This window comes from Alligator mississippiensis, chromosome 2 (genome assembly GCF_030867095.1).
Source record: "Alligator mississippiensis isolate rAllMis1 chromosome 2, rAllMis1, whole genome shotgun sequence".
NCBI lineage: Eukaryota > Metazoa > Chordata > Crocodylia > Alligatoridae > Alligator > Alligator mississippiensis.
In genome coordinates this window covers 50,411,303-50,433,106 of record NC_081825.1, presented here as the reverse complement: position 1 = coordinate 50,433,106, position 21,804 = coordinate 50,411,303, and the positions used below count along the sequence as shown (strand labels likewise).

The following is a 21,804-nucleotide window of genomic DNA, read 5'->3' as shown; positions in this document are numbered from 1 at the left end:
CTGGCGGTCAGATGTAATAGTATTATTGGCGTTTCAACAACATTTCTTGACTGCATTGTACATAATGTTAATTCCTTTTGAAGGATGAAATTCTATTTTGTTTTAAAATACTTTAATTTTAAAGAGTTTTTATAACAGTAAAGAAATAAAGTGACAGAATCGTGGAATGCAAGTGAAACTGTGAAAAAAGTGGGAGATAGAATAGTGACTGCAATCTGGTATTGTTTTGCTGTTTTAACCTGAAAGTCTCCTAACTAATTCCCAGTTCAGACTAATTTCACATAATTATGTATTTATTTATTTATTAATTTCAGTAGTGTCTCTTTCCATGGATGGTTTCAGTTAGAGAAGACGGAAAGAAACAAAAACAATAAATAAGCAGTTAAATACTGAACAAAGTAACAACTTCCTGCAGGTCAGTGGGCTCAGACTTCAATATGTTCCTAAACAAAGTAAATGACAAAGTCAGGGATGCACCATTGAGAATCTTGCCATTGCATATGGAGTAGTCAAATATAAGTACCCACAGGAAATACTTTCTATCCAATCTCACCTACCAAGAAGAGTGTGCAGGGTGAAAGGCAAAAAGAGACTCATGAAGTTTTCATTATGATCTCATGACACCTTGGGGTGCACACAGAAGTGCAGCTCTCAGATGCAACTCAGAACCTTTTCTGCAAAGTGTTCTGAGTTGCACCATTACCCCAGACCAAACAGAAGTTCACTGTTGGTTCCTGGGGGGTGGGGAATCTAGCTGTGGGCTCATAGCAATGGCCACTCTTGTCAGTGCTGGCTGCTTTCAGAATGGGAGTGGGGAAAGGCAGTGGAGGGAGCTCTGAAGGGTGGGGTGGGTGAACTGGAGCCCTCCCCACCTTGGGCAGGCTCCAAAACATCCACCCCACCCTTGGGGGGGGGGGTAGAATAAAACCCCCCAACTTGAACTCCCTCTGCTCCCTTTCCTCCCTCCTATTCTGAAAACAGTGACAGGCTCTGCAGACACAAGTTACAGAAGATGCCACATTTTGAAACATTTTCATCGGATACCCCATGCAATGAGAGGTCATATTTTCACCCGATCGGCCATTTTTGAAGCTGTCTATAGCCATGCACTTTTGTTTGGTCGCAGCTATAAACTGCTTTCTGCAGTCAGATCGGGCAAAAATTGTCACTTCTGTCCACACCCTTAGTTTTTCACCCTAGAATGCAGACAAGCCTTTTATTACCTCACAGGGTTGTTGAAAGTTTTCATTTTCTAAAGCCCTTTTACCTCATATAAAGTGCTATTATATAAAGAACAGGGTAAGGAGATCTAGCACGGGTTATCTGTACAACACCACAGCAGAACAGTAACACAGGACTATAACGTACTACAACTTATTGATAAGAGCAATTATACCAAGGAGTCCAGAGCACCTGGCGTTTTCATCCACTGGAATACAAACAGAGACAAAATCCTACCTAACTGAAAGAACAATAAATAGTAGTAGGACAATGGAATAAGCTGCCCAAGGAAATTCTGGAATCTTCTTCACTAGAGGTTTTCAAGAAAAGGCTGGACAAGCATTTGTCTGGGATGTTTAGGAATAGTACATCCTACAGTTATGCAGAAAATTGGACTGGCTGACATTTAATACTCCATTCCAACCGTATAGTTCTATGATTCTATATAAAGGGGCATACAGAGTCCAAAAAGGAGAATAAATGGAGAAAACAATTCAAGGTAACTTTCCAGTTCTATACTTCCTGGCTCTCTAGGAGAGTTTTGACGATGGACAGAAGTTCATTTTAAAAAATAAATTGTATAATTCCCATAAATATGATGTTTAAAAGGCACATATATTCCTGAATCCATGTGCTTACCAATACTATACCAATAAGATGTGCAAAACATTTTTCTCAGATGTTTGAAACTGAAACAAAATGTTACTGTTCACTTAAACTTTTTGCCTCATTCTTATATGATCCTGACTGATCTCATCTTCATGTTGTAAAATCCTGCAGTTCATCCATGAGCAGTTACTAACTTTATAATGCAAGAATATTCTGCAACGTGACTATGTATTTATTCTTCTAAGGAGTCAAATTATAAAATTCTATAAAAGCTCCAGCATAGACTGTAGGAGCCTGTCCATTAAAAAGGATATAATCTAGGGGAGGAAAGTATTTTGTATTTGTAATAATTTACCTGTGGAGCAAGCAAAGGCAGCCTAATATAAGCCAACAGCTTACTAAGATCCTTCCTTCTCTGTTCCAAATCATGCCGAACCCATGTAAGGAGTGCATTCAGTATAGTTTCTTCATTAGGAATATTCATATCATCACTTGCTAAGAGCTTTGCAATTTCAGTGGCTGGCAATAATAGAAACTCCTGGTTTCTAATAACTTCCATGAAATTTTCCTGAAAAAGAAAAAAAAAGGGAAAACTGAAGATATCTGAATAGGCCACTATTGCTACTGCTGCCACAGAGTTCATGTAGATGCACAATATGCTGACATGCAGATTTCGCGAAGGAGAGTGTGCATCAGATTGCAATAATGGGCACATCTAAGAGAATGTATTGCATCAATTGAAATTATGAAAATAGCTTTGACATTATCAAATTATTTTTATGTTTTGTAAGCCAAACAGAACTGAATGAAGTAGAACAGTGGAATGAAGGTATGAAGGACTATAACACAATATTTGATTAATAACAACAACTTTTGGGAAGACCCAGCTCTTGAACACTTCAATTAGGTCATTTCATATAGCCTATTCTTACTTCAGGATAGTAAGAATCACAATATAAAATAATTGTGAGCATTAGGTCACATTATGTCCAACCAGTAGCATTTTTAGAATGTTTTGTAGAAATTCAAACTCACAAATTGAAAAACATTAAAACACAGATGCATAAAGAATATATCTGGCAAGCCTGAAGACTAATTCAGGAATAATTGGAAAGGGTCCTCCCAGGCACACAAAGTACGGGAGCATAAAATGAGAAATGAGTCTCAGTTACAACATGGGCTGCCCCTGGGGCAGCACAGCTTCATGCTACCTTGTAGAAACTTCATAACTGAGTCCTAAATGAGTAGGCAGAAAGCAGCTGAAGCTTAGAGAACATCTAACACAAGCTTTTAGGAAATCTTACTCCTAAAATTAATTGAAATTGACTTGGCTAGGCAAGTATATGTATATTGAGAATCGACTAAAGTATTTTGATGGTAAAATTAAAAGTCAAAATATATATAGACATGGGGTTACTGCAAAGGGATCAGTGTTAAGATTTGACCTCTTCAGCATCTTTATTAATAATATAGAACAAGCAAACTCGCTGTTAATGAAACCCACGAAAGATACTTATTGGGGAGACTCTGCAACACTGAGAAACACAAGTAAATATATTAGACTAAAATTATCAGTAACTTAAAACAGATTAACAAAAGGGAGAAACATAAGTGCAGAAGAGAGTTCTATTGCTGAAAAAGGCTATGCAAAACATATATGAATTTATTATACAAAATAGCAACAAAAATTAACAGTATAGTTTCGGACTCCATACTGGGTGGATGAAATTTCACAGTCCTCCTTTTACATGACTTTGGTATCACAATATATTAGTATGGAATTCTGTTCAGCATACCCTGCTACTGGAAAGAGACTGACAAATTAAACTGGTCTAGGGAAAAGGAAAATATCAAAATACTGGACAGACTGACTTATGGGAAAATACCAAACAAGTTAAATGTATATAAAATGGCTCTAAATGTATCCAAAACATGCATAGTGTGGCACAATTACCTCCGAATATGTGCAGAAATTTAAAGACAGGTAAGCTGAGTTTAGGGTCCTACAAGGAGATATGTATGTGGCTGGAAAGTGAAAGAACTGGGAAAGGGGAAGGGAAAGTTAAGATATTCAGTTAAGCCGAATGTCTAAAAAAATTCTAAACAATGTCATTAAGCTATAAAGTAGTCTCTTCAAGGTGGAAGCAATAACTAAGCAGCAATTTTCTTCTTTAAAGCACATTTAAAGCTGCAACATTAAAATTAGTGCCCTGAGCTAACCTATTGTTCATTAAAACCAGCAAAATACTAATTTTCAATACATGCTTTTAGAATTTTTACTCCAAAATTGGTCAATATTTTGGATGCAGAACTAAGATCTAAAATACATTAGCAAAATTTGAGGGTTTCCACTTGCAATTTATAGAAGTTCAGTCTTCATTGGGTTCATTGTCCTCACTGTCCTTTTTTTGGCTGATTCTTCATCAGAACAGAACATTCTTCATCCCAAAAGATACGCAAGTTAAAGTTTTCTCAGTTCTTTGCTCTTAGCTTTGCTAAATATACAGGCACAGTGAGCACAAATAAAAAGAAAAAGCAACATTTACCACCTTAGGCTTTGAACTTTTTCTATCCAATCTCTTCGGGGAAAAATAACCTTGACTAACTATTTTAACTTGTAGCTACTAGCATTCTGACTTTAGGATCTTGTACCACAGATTAATTATCTTACTTTGCTATTTCTATAATTTCATAACTTAGGCATTCATGGATCTTCTTTTGGAAGGTTTTCCCTATTTAAGCTTCTTCAAGAAAACAGGCTTTCTACGCAAAACAGATATTGAAGAAGTAGAAATAGGGAAACAAAAATTGTTTTGCGTTGTTTATTGTAGAAAATCACTTTCTTTTAGGGACAAGTCTAATTTTCTCTTTATCTTGTTCTATTTCTACAGTGAAGAGGCTCCTTTTTATCATGATGATAAACTTTTCCTTGGAAAGAGCCATTCTTAGTAGTATGTTTGGGAATTTTATTCATCAAAATCTGATAGTTTATTTTCCTCTTTAGATTAAGGTTCTCAAGACAAAAAGGAGTCAATATTTCTCATAATATTCTTAACCCCCTCTCTAGTCTTTGCTTTTATTGTTCTTTCTCATGGTACTTCCCTGCACAGGAACCCAGTGGCTGTGTCTACACAAGACGCTGACTGCGCAGTCTTTACTGCACAGTCATTTAGTACTTGTATAAACTAGTACTGAATGACTGCATAGTTTTTTGTTTATACAAGTATTAAATTGCACAGTAACTACAGTTACTAAGCAGTAGTGTCACTAAACGGCTTTTAGGTGACACTGACTGCACAGTAGCTTGTTACTACTGTACAGCAGCATCACGTCACGCTTCCTGCCATACAATGCTACTGCACAGTAGTAAGGAACTATTGCACGCTCAGTGTCTCATCTAGATGCAGCCAGTATTTTGCAGAATGATTAAGTGCATTTTCATGGCCTTGAAGAAAGAACTTCTCTCCCCAACCCTTGGTTTCTTATGGAGCTGAGAACTGTTACTGAACAAATAACAGCTAAAAGACCATATAATAGGAAAAGATGCTCATTGTTCAAGACTTTGCACTAGTGGGAAGCCAAAACTACACCAACTGCTGCAAAAGGGGAGTGCTATTTCTTTCCCTACCCAAGAGTTTAATTTTTCAGTACGGCCAGAGTTAGCAGGTTTCTGTAAAAAACAGTGAATCCCTCTTCTAGGCGTTGAAAAAGAGATGGTATCTTTTACCTCTGGTTCCTTGTCCAAAACCATGAACTCCAAGTTGCCATGGTCTGTGCTGTTCTATCCTTCCCTAATATGAAAGAAGCGAGTTTGAGCATTCCTCCCTCTACCCTTCCCACCAGCTTCCTGATTACTGTGAATGGGTTAAGTCTGTCTCCATGCTTCTGGTTTTTTTTTATTATTTCTCCTCATAAATCACTAGTAAATGTCATTGCTGCTGCTTACAGATCTCTTGAGTTGCAAAGTGAATTTGATCCAATTCTTCTAATGATTTCGTCACTGACAAAATTATTCACATTTCAACTCTCTTAAAAGCTTAAAAAGCTCTTTGTTGCAGCAGAGATTTTGGAACCAGACTCAGAAATTAGAGTAATTTCATAGTTGCTTCATTTTTGAGGTTATAAGGCAAATGCTTAGAATGCTAAAAAATTTTAATTAAAAAAAAATAAAAATGATGTGTTGAAATTGAAGCCCCTACCTAGGACGGCTTCCTCTGTAATGCTATGGGTTAGTGGATATTAAAAGCCCTGAAAGCAGTGTGGCCCTCGTTACCTTTCTGCATGAAAATATTCCTTAAAAAAATGTTTTTTAATAGGTACACTGATACATCGGTTCGATAACAGATTGATACCGATATACAGAAAACTGGCTGTATTGGATATTGGCCTGATGGGGCCGATAACTTGGCTGATAAGTGCCTGTGCTGCATGCAGCTGCAGCGCAGCACTCAGGCAGCGAGGACCACAGCTGGCAGTGTGGAGATCTGCCTCCAGCTGGTAAGTCTGGTGTGGTGGAAGGGGTGGGGGGAAGGGGCAGGGGGGGCACATCAACTCCCCCCACTGTGAGGGAGAGGGCAGGGGCAGGAGCAGGCGCTGCCCAGCTGGGGCAGAGCGGGGCACAGGACAGACCTGCAGCTCATCGAGTTGGCTCCTGCCCCACTGCCTTGCACCCTGGGAGAGGGGCATGTGCCCCTGGATCTTTGTGGGGCAGGGCAGGGCTTGGAGTGGGCGCCGGTGGCACTGGGAGGATGCTGCATCCACCCTAAATTTCACTGCTGCTCCGTTCCCAGAGCTGTGGCTGCCAGCTACCCAGTGTAGCCCTGGCTCAATTCTCTACCTCCCCCCCATGCACTGGAAAGAGTTGGGGCTGCTTCAGGTGGCTGGCAGCAGCAGCGCTGGGAGTGGAGCGGCGGTGAAATCTGGGGTGGATGCAGCATCCTCTCAGCGCTGCCGACACCCACTCCGAGCCCAGACCCCACCAAGAAGAGCCCGCACAGCTCTGGCTGCAGCCTGTCCCGCTCCACATGGATCTGGGGAGCATACGCTCCTGCCCCGAGGTGCAAGCAACAGTGGGAGCCCCCCCACGAGCCACACCTCCGGCCCCTTTCCTTACCGCAGGGGTATTGATCTGCACCCCACCATGCCTCTTCCCTCTGCCCTCCCCTTCCACCACACTGGACTTGCCAGCTGGAGGCAGCTATATTGGAAATCAGATCGGTATTGGCCAATATGCCTCCTTAAATAATTGGCCCCAAAAATCTCTTATCAGTGCACCCCTACTAGTATTTTTTTTTTTTTTTTGTAAGAAAGGAAGGCTAAGTATCACTACCCATTGTTCTCAAATGAGCAACAACAAAAATGGTACATCTCTTGATGTACTGAAGACCTACTGGAAAGGGCACAAAATTGAAAGTCCAGCTTTCTGGGCCTCCATTCTGTCTCTTACTAGACTTGAAATCCTGGCCTTAACTTCTCTATTACCATTTTACAGATGGGAAGCAGAGGCACAAATATATCAATCTATTTAAACTATTTCACAATCAACAGACAAGTCCACCTTATTTTTGGAATAATTAGTTAATGACACTGATCAGCTCCAACCAATTTGCATCAGTGATCTTTTAATTCCTCAACTAAAGGTAAAGGAATTATATTATACTCATCCAGAGACGAGATGACATATCTTGATGCATCTTGAGACATCAATTTTAATGGAGAGGACACGATTCTAATCCTCAACACTACAGCGAATTCTTCAGTTTGTCACCTGTACTTGGAATGTAGGATAACCCTCACCATATGTTGGGAAGATAGTTGGAAGTGTAACAGTATGTTAAAGGCTGCCTTAGGGGGAAAAAAATCATAAAAGTACCAGAAATGAGGGCACTGGCATAAAACACTATTTTCCATTAAAACACATGAAGATACTTAAATTAAGCTTCTGGCTACTCCAGCAACACCCCTAAATTTGTAGACAGATGGCTCATTACATTGTCTACAATGTATTTTCAAAATAAGGTAATTTTTTTTTTTTTATGTGAAAGGTAAATTAGTTACATTTGTACAAACAAGCCTGATAAATCAAGGATTTGGGTTTTCCATTTCCCACAGAAAAATAGAGAAAAACACAGATTTTCCCTTTTGCTGGAGGAAAACATGGATTTCTCATTTTACAGGAGAAACCTGCAGAGGTTTCAGTTTTGCAAAGAGCTCTCTGCAGGCTGTTCCTGCCTGCAGGGGGCTGGGAGGGAGCAGGAGGACAGAAGTCAGGCAGGGGGCACCGTGTATGTGTATATACACATGGCTGCCAGGCAGCCTGGAGAGCAGTTCCTGCAGGTAAGTGGGGGTGGAGATTGAGGCCACAAGAGGGAGGAGTTGGGTAGGGCTGGGGTTGAGGCTCCCCAGCCAGGTGGTGTGTGGGGCTTGGGGCCCAGGGCCATAACATGCAGCTGCAGATCCCCAGTGGGGAGCAGGACGGGGTTGAAGGTGGCTCATCTGCGGGCTGAGGCTGGCTCTCCCACTGCTGCAAGCACTCCAAGGGGGAAGGGAGACCCATGTCCCACAGATCTGTATGTGGGGCGGGGGTAGGTGTGTGCTGTGGGATCGGACTCCCCACCCTACTGCTCTCCCCTGCAGCCTTTGTAGCCCAGGAGGTGCAACCTGGAGCTGCAGGGAACAGCAGGGCTGCACAGTGAAGTTTCTTGCTGCTGCAGGGGATGCACTACCAGGGCAGCATGGAGCTCAAAGTAGCAAGCAGCTTTGAGTGGCCTCACTGCCCTGCAGCACCAGGTTGCACTAATTGGGCTGCGGAGGCCCTGGGGGAGGGCAGCAGGGCAGGAGCCCAAGGCCGCAGCAGGGAGCCCACCCTACCCCTACCCTGCACACAGATCTTGGAGGCACAGGTCTCTCCTGCCCCCTGAGGAGTGCATGTAGTGGCGGGGAGACAGCCCCAACCCTCACCCGAGTCTGCAGCAGGCAGTTGGGCTCTGTGCTCCACTCCGCCGCCGCAGCTGCCACATCCTATTAAGGGCAGGGGGCTGTGGCGGGGGGGGAGTAAGAGGCACCAGCAAGGCTGTGGAGGCTGGGGGCGGGGTGAGGAGCCTTTCACTTTAATCACGGATTTGGGGGGGTTTATTTAGAGAATTTGCAAATTTTTATCAGGGAAAACCAAGATTCCTTTTGATAATGGCATTTTATACCTAGTCCATAAAAAAATCAGGTCCACAATGTCTGTTTAAAAGCGGTTATGTCCACCACTTGCCATTTTCGAAATGTTGGCATGTTTCGCTCCTTAAATCCTAAGTATTTTTCAGGCATTGTCATGTTTTTACAAGGCCACAAAATTGACTTACTTTGATAATAACCTTGACGATTTTTCTTACTCTTCTTCAGAGTAGTTTATTGACTGTTAGAGTATACCATTAAATTATGAAACACTCACATTCTTTTAGCACAAGAGCTACATACATACTTTTAATCTGAACTATCGTATTCAAATCCATTTTACTTTTATTTATACTTGACTATACTACACTGACTGAAACTATGCCAATGCTTTTAAGCGACACTAATGGACACTGTTGAGATAAAGAAAGTCTATTATTGGAGTTGGGTCCACTAAGATTATTCACTGATGGATTTTTTATTCTGAGAAAATGGCCATTTCAACTCAAGGTATAAAATTGTTTTAAATGCAAATTGAGTAGCTTATCAAAAAGCTCATGGTTACATACAGAGCTTTTCGATAGAAGTTTAAAATGGAGTAGCAGTTTTAACTGAAGGAACACAATTGCATGGTGAACTGTTCCCAACATCAGACAAAAAAAAAAAAAGCAGCAAAACTAAGAAAGTAAACGTATTTAAGTTAAAATATAAATATATTGTTTATTTACCTCAAATTTCAAGGACTGGAAAATAGTATGGAAAAAACCTACAAAATATCCTTTAGTTACCATCATTATAATATAAACCATGGTAATTTGTAACAGCATAAGCATAAATCATGTCTCTTAATAAACAGCAGAATTTACAGGAACTATAGTATGCTTAACCCTTTTCCTCTGATATTTTTAATGGATGAGCATCAAGTGGCTAGTATTAGTATTAACATTTTTCTTCTTTCAAACAGCTTTTAAAACAAATGAAAATTACTCAGGGATTTATTTTAATTGAAGACTCAATTGGACTGTAGATTTCTATGCAGTTTCCATAGCAACATTAGTTTCAAACCAAAAGAGCTACTTCTGTATTACTCATTACTACTAAAATTCAATTTCATGTCTCTGTTGGAACTAAGCAACATTAAAAAAAGCCTTAGGAAGAATCCATCGAGCACAACTAATTAGTTTTGAAAATGGCTTTTTAAATCCATCTAATTTAAATTTCATTCTTGTCAAAGCCTTAAAAACAGCAATTGTGGCAAATGAAGTAAACAATCATTTTCCTAAAAGGTGTACCACCATTTTCCTGTGGCCTGAAGAACTTCTTACCAAAAGAAAGATGTGGAGTCTGTTACAAACCAACTTTGAAAAAATGAGACAACCCTGGCTCCATTCTCTCCCAGGCATGGAGTACATGGAAGAACAGCTCCTGCCTGGCCATGCAGCAGTGTCCCAGGGCCAGAGATGTATCACCACTGACTGGCTGGGCAGGCCCTGGAAGGGAATGGAGCTGGAGCTGTGCCTGAGAGTAAAGAAGGAGATTTGGGGGGGGGGGGTTGCTAAGAGCAGAGCAGAGGCATAGACAGGAACTAAGGCTGCTGTGGCTCTGGCTCTGACCCTGTACTCAAATCCAAGATGAGGGGCTTCCCCCCATGCTGAATGGGGAAAAAATCTTTTCCTGGATTTCATTAAATATGGTAAGTCTACTATTTCTGATATGTATCTTTTGCTTTACTTAGTTTCATCTGATTGTTCTTCTACTTGGGCCCATACTTTTACCAGTAAAACATACTTTCCATTTTAGTATGAGCTGTAATTTGCACATTGTTATTGATGTATAGTGATAAACTTTGGTGTATATGCATTTTTAAACATGGCAAAGACCTACCTGACAGACAGAATTATATGACACACACAACAAGAATTAAGTGGGATTTTTTATCTTAGTCTTTCTTATTAAACTTGTATGTTTTAAGACAGGAAGAAATTAAAAATAACTCCCCCCCTCCAAAAGAACCCAACCTAAAACAATGGGTTTGGGTAAGCAAAAATTCAGAAGGGAAAACCCGCCCCCCATGGATTTATGCTTCAATTAACTCAATTCTAATTAAGAAACCAAAATTACATCTTTTGGATCTGGACCAACAGTTTAATGACAACTGTGTGCAGGGCAGAACAGAGCAATGTCATATAAGAGATCTAAGTGTTATCATTAATGCCCAGCTTCTTCATACGGTATCCAAAGGCCAAAGTTCGTGTCCCAAGAGCTAGTCAGCAAGGCTGTCATGAGGAGGAGGAAACAGCATGACAAGTAATTCTAGAAACCCCATGTACAAAGAGGAGTCCTGATTGGCCTTATACAGATATGACTCTTGCCCTCCTCACCTAACAACATTGTTTCAAAAGGATACCTCTGAGACAAGAAAGGAGAAAAATATAAAAAAGAAATAGAGATGGTGGTTAGGGGACAGAATTTAAGGAAGTCAGAGAATTAACTTTCCTGTAAACAGTAATCCTCACTTTCATTGGGAATATTTTTGCATTTAGCCATTTGTGATTCTACCTTAATACATAAATATATTCCTTGGTCTTATACTGGTACATAAAAGACAGCCTTTCATTACTAACATGAGAGAATAAAACAAATATCCATTGAGAGACCAATGTTCACAAACTAAGTGTAACTTAGTAACTTTCAGAATTTGATAAACCCACTCCAGATTTATCAACAAATAGAACAATGAATGTTTACTATAGTAGCATCTCATCTCAAGGCATGGCACCACATGATGGCAATACAGCTTCTGATCAAAACCAGTAAGAATTGTACCAGTAAGAATTATTTTCTTGACAGTCTTGGTATTGTTAAAAAGAATGGCTCATACATATTTTCTTTCAATTTCTTGGGCACATTTATTCTGTCAAAGGACTACACAAACCAAGTGCCCCACAAACTTACCACACCAACTGTACCTGCACTATCCACCAAAATGGATGTATTCTAGTTACCTTGGCCCAGGGTTGGGCATGAACCCATAAACTCATGCACTTGGGAGTGGTTATTGGTTCATGCCCACCACTGCATTAAAATATACATTCCTAGGGAGGGTTATAGTGTATGCCAGGCAGGTGTGGTATACTTCACTATGGTACTCTCTAACATGGTCCTGTGACAGTATGGCTATGGTCACTAAAACAGCACGTTTAGCAGCTTGTTTTTTTCTTGAAATAAGTGCATCTGTAATCTGTCATTCTTAACAAATCAAGACTCTATTGAGCAAACCATTTAAGTACATACTTAAATTAACATTCAGAAGCTTAAGCCAGCAGTGTTTAACTTTTTGGTCCTGTGGGCCAAATGACTGACACAGGGCCTGCCTGCAGGCTGAAACAGCTCCTAGGGCCAAGCACCACCCCCTGTGCATCAACCCTTATGTGTTGGGATTGGATCCCAGTGGCCTGGCACTGCACCCTTCTACTGGGACTGGGCCCTGGAGCCCACTGCCACCCATGTCTGGCCCCATGCCAGATTCAGGGCCAAAGGTTCCTCATGGGTCTGGAGATGTGGCAGCAGTGGAACAGTGGCACTGCTCTCCCGCCACCAAATTTCTGGACCTGTGGAGCCCTGCAGACCAGATGACAACACTGTGGGCCAGAAACCAGAGGTTGAGCACTCCTGGCTTAAGCAATTCCATTTACTTTAATGTAATAATCTCTTTATTTAACGTTAAGCCCCTGCTTTAAAAATACTGTTCTGAATTATGGCTCATATTGGTAATCTTTTCCTCCATATTTTCAGTAGCCTGCTTTTACATATTTAACTTTTAAAATTATAGCCTCCTACATAAATTTAAATAAGCACATTTTTTCTAAAGTGTCTAACAGCATTTTTGTATTTATTTTTCCATAATTACCAATCAGGATATTAAACAAATTATTTTAAAATTCTAAATTAATATACATATTTTAGGGGAAAAGCTGAATGGAATAGGGAAAATGCCTTCTCAATATTATATAGCACAGAGCAATTTACAAATAAATAACATTCATTTACAAATAAATAACATCAATATTTTTAAAAAAGCTTCTATCTAAAATACATATATTTGTAACTTTTCATTTCATCTATCAATAAACAGTATTGTGTTTATGCTGTCCAGTTGATTGTGACATCAAGAAATAAACAAGTTGTAAATAAAGTAGATAATATCACTGGACTCTGAAGAGCCTGCCATTTGAATTGCAGATCTGGGTATCTCCAGTCTCTCTTTGCCCCTTGCTTCCCCCAGTAATATTTGGTTCTCTTGACAAACATTTGTAGAAACTCTTCCACATACTTAGAGGATAGCACCACCATATGCTCTTTGCCAGTAAAATTCACCCATTATTCTCTTTGGCTTCCTCTACTGAAAGACTGACTTGTCCTTTGCTTGCAAAGTAAACTGGGCTAATGTGAATTTTTAAAAGTAAAAAAAAAAGATTATAAGTTACATTTTAATTATTTGATTTCAATACTCATGGTATACATAATGTAAGCAATATTATGAGTTATTTTTTTGTACATTGTGAAATACTGGGTAGCATTTTCAAAATATAGTGACTTTCAGTCATGGCACTTTTGAAATTTTTACACATGACTTTTTTCCTGAAGAGATGGAATACCACCAAAATAGAAAAGAATACTTAATGTCACAACTAAATAGCTCAGATAACAACAAAAGTTCTCTCAGGGTAAATATTTCTTTTACACTGGAAGATATTCTACATTTTCTGATTACAAAAATCAATGAATGGATGATGCTTGAAATAAGGACATACCATGGTATAATTGTGAGCCACTTTGTGCAAGTCAGTGCAACCCTGTGCATCAGCAAAAGAGCGAATTCCAAGGCAATTGGATGGGTGAAGCTGTTTCATTAAGAACTTACAGCATGCTTCTACAACCTGAGACAGCTGGAGAAGGCAAGCTGTAGATAACAGGCACTCAATGTTATCTTCTTTTAATTCAAGGCGACCTAGCAAAATTACAAGACATGATCTCATTATTTATGAAAGAATATTGATAGTAATTCCATAAAGAGCATGTCCCTAAAAAAGCAATTTTTATTACTAAGAAATGGTAAAAGAGGGAAACAATGCCCCAAATGGTAATTTCCCTTGTTTTAATCTTTTGTTAAACCAGACAAAAAACAGATGCAGCAAAGTACTTTTTGCAAACTGCATAACAGAACATAAGATCTGGCAATACCATTCCAAACGAGCTGAAAAATGACTATTTTTTTAAGAAGTTAACTTCTATAACAGTGCAACAGAATAATTAATACAGTACTCCTTTTTCAGACTGGGTGCGTCTGAAATAGGTTGGCAATCTGTCAGCTAACTACAAAGGTACTGTATCTTGTTAAACTAAGGTACTATATCTTGCTAAACGGCCTCAAATAATGGCAGCAACAGAAGTCTACCAAACATCTGAAATGGAATAATGGAATGAGATGTTCACTTAACAAGTCATTAGACCAACTTTATCACCCTTTTTAAAAATTGTATTACCTGTATACCCATACTGAACCAAAGCCCACAGTGCATTTGGATCTACACCTTCCATCTTGATTTCTTCCTGTCTTGCTTCTCGTACATCATTTGTAAACATTGCTGCAAAGTAGTCCGAAACAGAGGAGAGAACCAACCTAAGTACATATGGGAAGAAAAGGGGGATGGTGAGAGAGAGAAAGCTTAGTCAAGCTGATGTTTGTTAATTTATGCTTCATTATTTTGCCCTTTGAAGGTGCACTGTACTGAGAAAAGGATTTTAAACTTGACAAACTGCTTCATGCTCCAGTTCCTCTCTATGAATAATGAATGCTGTTACTGAAACTACATTTTCTGCTGAGGTAAATGATTTACCCTTTCAGAGCACAGTGACTTTTAATAATCTCCACAGAAACATAATATATAAAAAAAAAATACATGGACATTAGCTATTGTGCCAAAAATAACTGGAAAACACAACTATTTTATAATTTATTTTAGAAATGTAAAATAATTACTTGCAAAATCATTTCTAAAAGAAATACTTTATTTTTTTGTCATTGCTGTACACAGATAAACTAATGTGCACAGCATTGACAGAATTTGACTCCTCAGAGCTGGAGATGATAGAAATCAGAAAAGGCCAGACCCAGGTGAGAAGTAGTTAGTACTTTAAGCAGACCATATGAGCATACTAATAAGTACAGTAAGTTTTATTATGTAAATATTTAATGCCTTTGTTAACTATTTTAGATGAGTGGATGTCCACATTAACACTCAACAAACAGTTCTTTGGATTACAGAAAATACTTAATATGTACAACAATGCTCCTACAAGCATTTTTCAGGAATTCTGGTTTCTCAGGATATGGTTATGTGACTAGAATGAAAGAGGAAGGGAATTCTTACAAACATTAGAATCGACCTGGTACATTTTAGGAAATGGAAAAATAAATATTCTCTGAACTACAGAAAACTGTGTTTTAGTTTATGAATGTAAAATAACAAATTGCTGATGGGACTAGCAGTTATTTTTTAGAAAAATCATATTTATGTAGCTTTAACTTGTTCACTGCAATTTCTTCATCCAAGTAAAGCATCAGACTAATCTTTTTTGCCTACCCCTCCAAGGCAACAGAGAAGAGTGAGGATGTATGGAAGAGTTATGTTTAACAAAATTAACTTGATTGAAATGCAATTTGGCCATAAGAAAAACAGTTTAAGCATTTTAAATGTTTTAGAGGGCATTGTAACAATATTATATAATCCTGGTAACACAAAGATTCCTTTTGCAGGCCGTTCTTGATAAACTAGGTTATTCAATCCCAGAGGAAAATTAGAATATTCTGTGAGGGGACTATCCACATGTCCTTTCTAGATATTTTATCTTCTTATTTTAAAGAAATCTTATCTTTAAATTCTGCCTCTTAGGGCGAGGCTCTATGCAGGTTGGGTATAATTAGATGGTAATGTCAACTAGTCAGTAAGGAAGACCTTTCAGTTTGTTTCAATATGGTCCTGCTGGTCGGCTAGTAACCTTTCATCATAGAACATAGAATTTTGCCTGGGACCATGAAGTTAGATATTCCACCCGAGGAATTTAGGGCTCATTGGGAGAAGTGAAAGGTATTTTAGATGGGCTAGATCTCAATGAGTCTAGCACCCTTGTATTAAAATTCAAAACCAGAAACTGAAAACAAACATTTTACTTAAAAATATTTAACAGGGATAATACAGCAATAGTATCTAGGACTCAATACCAGCAGTTGGCAACCTTGCTGTAGCGGTGAGCTGTGATGACCTGGTTCATATCCGAGGCAGACAAGTACTAGGACTCAGCCACCACTGCCAAGGCACAGGCACAGCTCCCCACAGCCCAACTATGCAGTGTGGCACCGCACAGGAGAAACTCCCCACTACCAAAAGGCAAAGCCCCCCTGACTCTGTGAGCTGGATCCAGCCCGCAGGCTGCTGACCCCTGCGCTCTATACAGTACAAAAATTAGAGACTAGTGATTGCAGCAGTGGCAGAGCCACAACTTACTGTGCATCCAGACTGGGCTAACAATTTAACTAACCTTGGTTGGAGTATGATTACTCTTATTTTTTCAAAAGGTTACATCAATATATTCTTCTAGCACAGACCTTTGTAAAAGTGGCTACTAACAGCATAGCTCACTCCTTTTTCTATACAGTAGGGGTGTCAAAAATATGGCCCATGGAGAAACATCATCCAGCCTGCAGTTAGCCCAGGGGTAGGCAATTATTCTGGATGGAAGGCCGCTTCCTGAGTTTTGGCAAGCTGTTGAGAGCCGCATGGGTAGCTCCGTCCCTTGACAGGTATCCTGCTCCCTGGTCACCATCTTGGGAGTGTAAGTCCCGCCCCCTAACCCCTGACCTTTGATACCAGAAATCCCTCCCCTTGCCCCCAGAAGTACTCCTTTCAGCAAGGGGTTTTGCCATTTCAGAACCAGAAAAATACTAAATTATAGTCTAAAAAGCAAACACCTAAAACATTCATTAATTCAATCTCAAAAAATATTTTTGTCCTGGTTTACATGTGTTTCTGTAGTGGACACAGAAGTGATTGTATATAATAGCTTAACATGAAGTCTTACTCTTGTATATTGTGGAGGGGTGGGTATAGATTTGTGGGGTATGTCAGGTATGGGGGAGGGTGTGGGTGGCATCTGTGGTGGGTGGATAGGTGTGGTGGTGTGGGATGAGGGAGCATGTGGGTGTGAATGTGGGGTGGGTGTGTATGAGGTTTGTGTGAGGGGAGGGTAGCTGGGATGTGTGAGGGGGTGTGGGTGTAGGGGTCTGTGTGTATGGCACTGCAAGGGCATGTGGGTGTATGTGTATGGTGGGGTGTGCAAGTGGGACTCACCCTATGAATGAACACACACACACACACACACACACACACACACACACACACACACACACACACACACACAGTTCCTCCCTATACCCCCGCCTTTGTACTGACACAGCCCCATGCCCCCAGTCCAGTGATGCACCTGGGAGCCAAGTGGTGCTGTAGCAGTGCAGGGGCAGGAAGGCAGGGAAATGGCTGGGGCTGGGGCAGGGCTGGGCTCCTGCCACCAGCACTCCTGGGTCTTACTGCCCTGGCTCCTACTGCCCCTGGCTCCTGTCATCTTTGACAGGCAGCCAGGAGCAGATAAATATTTTCTAAATTTTTTAGGGGTCCCACAGGCCGGAAAGAATGGCCCACCCCCGAGTTAGCCAGGCCATATTTTGCCCACCCCCGAGTTAGCCAGAAGCTGGGGCTATGGCCAGTGATAGATAGAGCCTGCTGCAGAACCCAGGTCTGTGGCCCAGGTGGACATGGAGAGGTGAGCAAGGGCTGTGCCACACAGCCCTCAGTCACCTACAGCTACCTGGCCTGCTGCTGCTTGCACACCTCCACTATGGCAAGCAACTCCCTAGCCTGTGGCTGGTTGCCCCAATGCCTCTGCAGTGGCTGTATTCACCACTGCTACTGTTGTTATTGCAGTGGTTGCCCCTTGCCGGATCTAGCCCATGAGGAGCCCCACAGTTGGAATCTACCCAGGACCCCAGGTGAGTTTGACACTCCTGCCATACAAGAATAAAGCATGCTAGTATAAGCACATTTATGTCAGTAAAGCTGCTTTACACAGATTAAACTACTTCCATTTAATTAATGAGATATTCATTTTATTTTGTCTTCTCAATTAAGGAAGCCTGTTTCTGACACTGCTCCACTTCCCCGCAATTCCTGAAGAACTACAGAATATAGCAAATGGTAATGTCAGTCAAGCAAGTCAAGCAGTCAATAGCAAGTCACTTTGTCTGTAGAGGGAAAATGCAACATTCCAGGAAACTAACAAGTTTTATTAGTATAATATTAAACACACTCAAAATAGACTGGGTTATGCTGAAATAACCAATTTATAATCAGCACTGCATTCAGATCCAAGCACTAGATTCTGGACACTTCTAGCCCACTGAGATTGATCAGCAGGCACAGGTAACAAAGCAAGGAACAGAGTCTTTGCAAAGCCACTCTTACATACACACATAACATAACAGACTTACAGATCCATACAAGAATAATGAAAAACTGCACACAAAAATCTTCCCTCCTCAGTTGTACCATGCTGGTGCCCCATACCATGCCACGTGGCATGCTGCACCGCGTGGGCCCCCTCACTGCACTGCACCATGCTGCATGGGCCCCCTCTCCCCTGCTATGGCACACCAGTGCTCTCATGCCACAAAGGTTCCCAGGTTCCCTCAAGTCTCTCCAGCCACAGGCTACCTCAGCCCTGTGGGCTCTGCTATGTTGCTCCATCTCATCTGCAGGCATGGGGGCAGGCAGTGGAAGCAGGAGGATGGGGGAGCCTAGAGATTCCACCTACAGCAGCAGGAGAGTGCAGTACCTGAACTGGGAGTCCAGGGGCCTCTGATTAGGGGCCAGATGGGGCCCATGGGACACCATGTGGACAGCCCTCAGTTAGAATACGTTAGTTTCACATGGTCTACAATGATGCTTTTTTCCCCAGCTAGGACATGGCTGTAGAGGATTTTCTTGAGATTTCTGGTAACTCCCAGCAGCTGAGCTATAAGCCCATGTTGGAAACATGCTACATTTCAGCAATCTTCTGTCCTAAATCAGCTTGATACCTAATATCAAATTTCTGATTAAAAATGTGTTGTATAATTTTTCTACAAAATTAAGTTCCATGCATTTCACCACCACATACCAGGCTAACAGTAGTTCCTGGATGACAAGGGTTTAAGCTGAAAACACTGGCTTTCTGCCTAACCTTGAGTATGTCACTTCAGCTGAGGTTTTCACAACCACTTCTGCCACAGCCCAGCTAATGTCAGAAACAAGTTTTAGTGGGACACATTTTTTGGGTGTCTGTGTAATTTCAGGGTAATTAAATTCCTTCTAGAAATTTTTAATTAATTTGCTTTTGAAAGTACTGCATGGGCAATACCTTTTAAATTTCTGCACTGATATTTAAGTAGTTTGCTTGACTGCAATATTTTAAGCAGAACTGGTGCCTTATCCTTGCTATTGCTCATCTGTAGACTAATTTTCCTTTTTCCCCCCCATAATGATAAAGGTTTAGAATGTTTTCAATTGCTTTCTATCTTTAGATGCTTTTCTCTCATATGTATTTAATTAATTTTAGAATGGATCCTTGGAAATAAGGCAAATGCAGGCTGCAACTACAGCAAACCCTGAAAACATATCAATATCCAAATAGACAGATGTGTGGAAGAATCAAGCGCATTTGGTATACCTACTGTTGCTTGTCTTTCCTTCCTATGCTCGTTCATTCTCCCCAATATGCCCACTATGCAGAAGTGAGCAATTTTATAAATCTGGATTCCTTCTAACTCAAGTTTGCAGTTAGCAAAATATGAAAGAAGGACTTGATAGTAAATCTGATTACTTAATGTGAGGGTTATGTTTGCAATTATTCAACTTATAATTAAAGGCTATCAGGATATGGTGAATACTGTGTATGTGAGAAATTAAGATAGAAGATAAATTACAAGGTAACTAAACAAGAGAAAATATTTTTGTAAAATAAATTTAAAAAATGTAAAATAAATCTCTAGCTAGAAATCTTCACACACAAAGCATACATCATGGACCTTGTTACACAAAGCATACAAAAATTAGTAAACAGTGTTTAAAAGTAAATATTCTTTTTCTTTGGTCTTCATTTTCCTGGGGAAGATATTTCATACCTTAAGTTTGGTTTGACAAGGAATGGGAATTTGTAAGATAAAAATGGTAGCTACCTTTGATACACATGAACATTGTAGAAATAAAATGACAGGACCTAGGCTCAAAAAGAAAAAGAAAAAAAATGAACCTGAGTGGAACTGGCTGAAATGTGGAACTATCACAGACCCTAATCCTGAAAAGGAAACTTAAAAAATAAATAAATGAATTAAACAAGTCCATGGAAAGCACAATATTAAGTTAAATGTAAATCACCATTATAAACCCTCAGAAAAGCAAACAGGAACCAATTCTGTAATCCTTTTTATGGGTTTGCAACAAACACTGGGGTTCATGAAGAAGTATGTTCACAATGACAAAAATATCCTCTAGAGAATTAAGACTCAGATGTTAAAGAAGCATGCATGTTCCAGGAGCATGGTTCAATACAAGCAATATACCAGCGTTGAAGCTACCCTGGTAACATTTTTGTTTTAATATTTATATTATTTTATATTTTAGCATAAGAATATGTCACAAGATTAGTCAAAGTCACACTCTTAGAATTGGTATCCACACTGTTTTCCCAGTCCTAGTCTGCTAGACGAAGACGCTTAGTTTAAAGACAGAAAAGTAATTAAGTGATACAGTAACAAAACAGCAAGGTGATACAGACAGAATTACAAAGGAGGACTTTTTCAGCCAAGTGAGTGCCTTTGCCTGTCCAGCATTTTTTCTGTAGTCAGTAGAAATCAATGACTACTTAGTTTACTCAAGCCATCTGACAGTGACCTGCTCATTCATCTTTTACGCCCACTGCTTGGCTTGATTATTTTTGTTTTCCTCATTTGTATCATCTTAATGCTTTGAAAATAAACCTCCTTCCTACATCTCATATGTATAACTTGGATCACATACAGATGTATTCGATTAACATTACCGGGGAAATATTTAAAGTATTGCTCATTTCAAATCCGATTTTTTTTCCTTTCACATTTGATTTTTTGATAAAAAGGTTCCTCCACTGCTACTGCATAAACACAAAACAGTGAAAGAAAATCTCTGCCTTGAAGAATTTACAAACTAAATAGGCAATACACAAGCAGTGCCAGAGACAGGAAGAATATATTGGCCACCTTTTACAAATGAGGAAATCAAGGATTGAAAAATTAAAAGATTTGCAAAGGTTCACAGAGGATTTTCTGGCTAAGTCAGGAAATGTACCCAAACCTTCACTCTGGGGTCTTGATTACAAGCCAATCTTTTTTCCTGATTAGTTAAATATATTAACTTCTAGGAAATAATCATGAATTGTAGAATGATTTTATTATTTGATTTTACTCAGTTTGTTCTCTTTGTAGCTCTTTGACAAAACTTGCACATCTTTCACTTTGCTGATATTTAATAAAGTTATGCAATATTGTTATATTGTACAACAGTATGCTGTTAGACTAGAATTTAATAGATCAGTTATCAGACATTGGATATTTTATTTGATACTGAAAATGCATAGATGATACGATAGGCCAGGGTTCCCTCTCCATACTCAAATGTGGAT

At 39.8% G+C, this 21,804-nt stretch overlaps 1 protein-coding gene across 4 annotated transcripts in view; it reads right to left on the bottom strand.

Moving 5' to 3' along the window:
* The window catches only part of KLHL5 (kelch like family member 5), a 137,731-nt gene that overhangs the window by 36,116 nt on the left and 79,811 nt on the right, over positions 1 to 21,804 (bottom strand). For all 4 annotated transcript variants that reach the window (XM_006273648.4, XM_019480623.2, XM_019480613.2 and 1 more), the window contains 3 exons: positions 14,541 to 14,677; positions 13,809 to 14,005; positions 2,186 to 2,398 (listed from right to left, as the gene is read on the bottom strand). In XM_006273648.4, coding sequence (XP_006273710.1) covers positions 2,186 to 2,398; positions 13,809 to 14,005; positions 14,541 to 14,677 — 547 coding nt within the window. The remainder of the gene's footprint in view (positions 1 to 2,185; positions 2,399 to 13,808; positions 14,006 to 14,540; positions 14,678 to 21,804) is intronic.